This window comes from Melanaphis sacchari, unplaced genomic scaffold (assembly GCF_002803265.2).
Source record: "Melanaphis sacchari strain LSU unplaced genomic scaffold, SCAv2.0 Contig1994_pilon_pilon, whole genome shotgun sequence".
NCBI lineage: Eukaryota > Metazoa > Arthropoda > Insecta > Hemiptera > Aphididae > Melanaphis > Melanaphis sacchari.
The window spans coordinates 2,538-5,895 of record NW_020270971.1 but is presented as its reverse complement, the minus strand read 5'-3'; the positions used below and the strand labels follow the sequence as shown (position 1 = coordinate 5,895).

General features: G+C 29.7%; 1 protein-coding gene across 1 annotated transcript; it reads right to left on the bottom strand.

The window, feature by feature from the left end:
• Positions 1–100: 100 nt before the first annotated feature.
• Positions 101–1,791, bottom strand: LOC112592890 (piggyBac transposable element-derived protein 2-like; the record flags this gene model as incomplete). Its single annotated transcript, XM_025337052.1, has 2 exons — positions 1,720–1,791; positions 101–1,657 (listed from the first exon to the last, which is right to left on the bottom strand). Coding segments are annotated over exons 1-2 (1,629 nt in total), but the record flags the coding sequence as incomplete, so codon positions are not given.
• Between the last annotated feature and the right edge of the window lie 1,567 nt (positions 1,792–3,358).

Here is a 3,358-nt window from a genome sequence, read left to right as displayed (position 1 = left end):
AATAATTATAACTAAATAATGTCTACAATACGTTTTTGTGTTTTTTTATAAAGCAATCTCTACACATTTGTATTTTACATCCTTCACAATAAGTAAATACTTTTCTTGTTTTATTTTGAGCTTCTAATCTACCAAGATTTTCCGACTTCTGCGCATAACACAGCTTACACATTCTTTTTTGTCGTGTTGTAACTAGTAAGTGTTTTAAGCCTGGTGAAATAGGTTGAGGAACATTTGGTTTGTATAGTAGCTGCTTGATAATTTCTTCTTTGAAAGTAGTTATTGTTATGGATTTATTTTTGGTTACAGACTTAAATAATGATAATGCATTGACCAATGCTGTGGATAGAAGAATATCAAATGCTACTTTTTTATACCATTTAATAGTCTTTTTCAAAGGTGAACTGTAAGATGACATTTGATCAGAACGGTCTATGTACGATTTTCCTGTATTATAATCTTCGACAACGAGTGGCTTTTTTATTATCTTGTCCCTTTTTTGTATTTCTATGATTTGGTCAGAGTGTTTGGTTGTGATTAATAAAATGTCACGTTTATCCCGCCATTTAAGAATAACTACGTTGTTGTTGCTCTGTGAAGCAATTACCTCTCCTTTTTTTAATTTTTTTTTAACTACATTTTCCGGGTTATTCTTACGATTGGCCCTAAGAGTTCCCACCAAATGTGTATTTTCTAGGTTAAGTTTTTCAGCTAACTTAACACTCGAATACCAATTGTCAGTATACAAGGTTCGTCCAAAGTTAAGATATGGCTCCATTAACTTTAATACAATTTTGTAAGATACGTCATTTTCTCTCACTACTTCTTTCCCAGCATAAATGTTATAACGCAAAGTATAAAAATCTTTCGAACATAATTTGAATATTTTAATTCCATAACGATGTTTTTTGTTCTTAAGGTATTGTCTAAAAACTAATCGTCCTATAAAAGGAACCACACTTTCGTCTATACACACTTTGTCTTCAGGAATGTACCATTTATTGAAATTGGCTACTAACATATCAACTAGGTGTTGTACTTTATTTAGCCTATCATGCTCAATTATTTCATTATTTCCACAATGAAACATTCCTAGAATCAACTCAAATCTGTTACGACTCATTACTTCTGGCACTCTAGTTTTATAAAGGAAGTCTGTTCTCCAATAATCTCTTAAACTTGGCATATTCACTAATCCCATCCATACAATAAGTCCTAAAAAGTTTCTCATCTCAGTACGGTCAATAGGAGTCCATTTTTTCAAACGAGAACATTTTGATAATCTACGTGAATTTATTATTTGGTGTGCATAACGATTGGTCTCAGAAACTAGAAAATCTAGTACATTTTCATCAAAAAATAAGGTATAAAAATCTATTGGAGCGCAATCTTCCATAGAATAAATAATATCAGGATTAATACCAACGTCTAAATTAAGTGGGTTGTAAGCTATTGTATTTAGATTACCAGTTACTGGTCCCCATGTAATTTCATTGTTTGGCGTATTGACATTAACATCATCTTCGAATTCATCAGCTATGAGTTGAGCATTTTCGTCGACATAATTTTCAATATCATCGTCACAATTCCCTATATTTTGTTCTTCATTAGGCTGATGGTTTGGGAAATAATCTGGATCAATATCGGAATCATCGACCTATATTTTACAAATAAATATATTATATGTTTAAACAGTACAATGATTATAATATTTCTTACCTCATCCTCACTCTCATCTGTATCAAATTCAAAATCACTGTTGTTCAGCCAATTAACTATGCGTTCGTCCATTTTAAAACATACAAATAATAAAATGTCAATCCCGCAACACGTTACTCGACCAACTGTGTTGTATCGTAATATTACAATAGGTTTACCACTTATAATATTATTAAAACTGATAAAATAATCGTTCGATTACTAATCGAAAACGATGGAAATTTTCCAAACATTTTCTATTTATACATTTGGCCATATCATTAAAACGCCGGGATATTTCAATGAACCATTTTACAAACTTGCCCTGCAGGCCACGCTCTATTTGAATTCCGTAAGAAAACATGTAAAATGATGGTTTTTGAGACCCTACGTGGCGATAAAGACAAGTACTGCATGACGGGCTTCAAAACCCTACGTGGCGCTATTTACAAGTCACTTCGACGGGTTAATAGACCCTACGTGGCACTATATTCAAAACTCAATTTTTTGGCTTGGCGCTTAACCTTTTAACCACCTAATAACATTCCTTAAAATAACTAATCTCTATAATAGAATTTAAATAATTATATATTGTTATTACCTATACCATTAACACCATATACCTGTATTATACTGTACTTCCTTTATTTAAATATTAATATTAAGATGATTGTAAATAACTTGTAAACATGTTTTCCGGCTAATGACTTTAATGTTGAAGCCTTATCATTAATAAAAAAAAATAAAAAAAATACTACCTATTAAAGTAAAATATAAAGGCAGATTTATAAGGCATAAAAAGAAACTTAAACTTGTTTATGTTAGCTATAAAAAGTTTGAGTAATAATATTATTGGGAATGTAAATGTTCAAACTTAAAATTGTATATTATACTTGGAATTTAGATTTTGGAAATTTTTCTTGTAAATTATTATCAAATAATATAATAATTATCATTTAGTAAAACATTATTACCTTACAAATAAAAATATTTTAATACAGTCAAAACTGTCTAAAGCGGAATCGCATGGGACTAACAAAAAAATTTCGGATTATTTAATTCAATTGAATAAGAAATATCAAAGAATATTTCTCAATTTATTGTTTTAAATACATAATATAATTCATTAAAATTCATTAAATTTGATCAGTTGATATTTTTCATTTAATGAAATACACTTATATTTTGGCATTTTAATATTTAATGCGATGAACGGAAGATAAAATAAAATTAAAAGTGTACGTACGACTGTTGGTGTAAGACTGTTTCACAGTTACAAAGAAGAAATTTCGTATCGTTTAAGATGCGATAATATGCATTGTATGTACAATACTACAATGTACATATTATATTTACGAATATGTACCTATAGAACAATTTTATCTTCTTTATCTATCACTATTTAACTATGTACATTGTACACCGGCATATCTATATTTTATACCTTATTTTTGGTTTAGATTTGATACGCTCATGTCATTTTTCCGGTTTATGCAAGGTTTTTACTAGCAAGGGACTTACAAAATCGTTCCGTTTTATTGAAGTTGAGCGTCTATATAAAACTATAGGAACGTGCCGGGACCATAGAAAAATTCCGTATTGGATCGTTTTCCGTTTTATTCAGGGTCCGCTTTAGACAGTTTTCACTGTATATATTTTT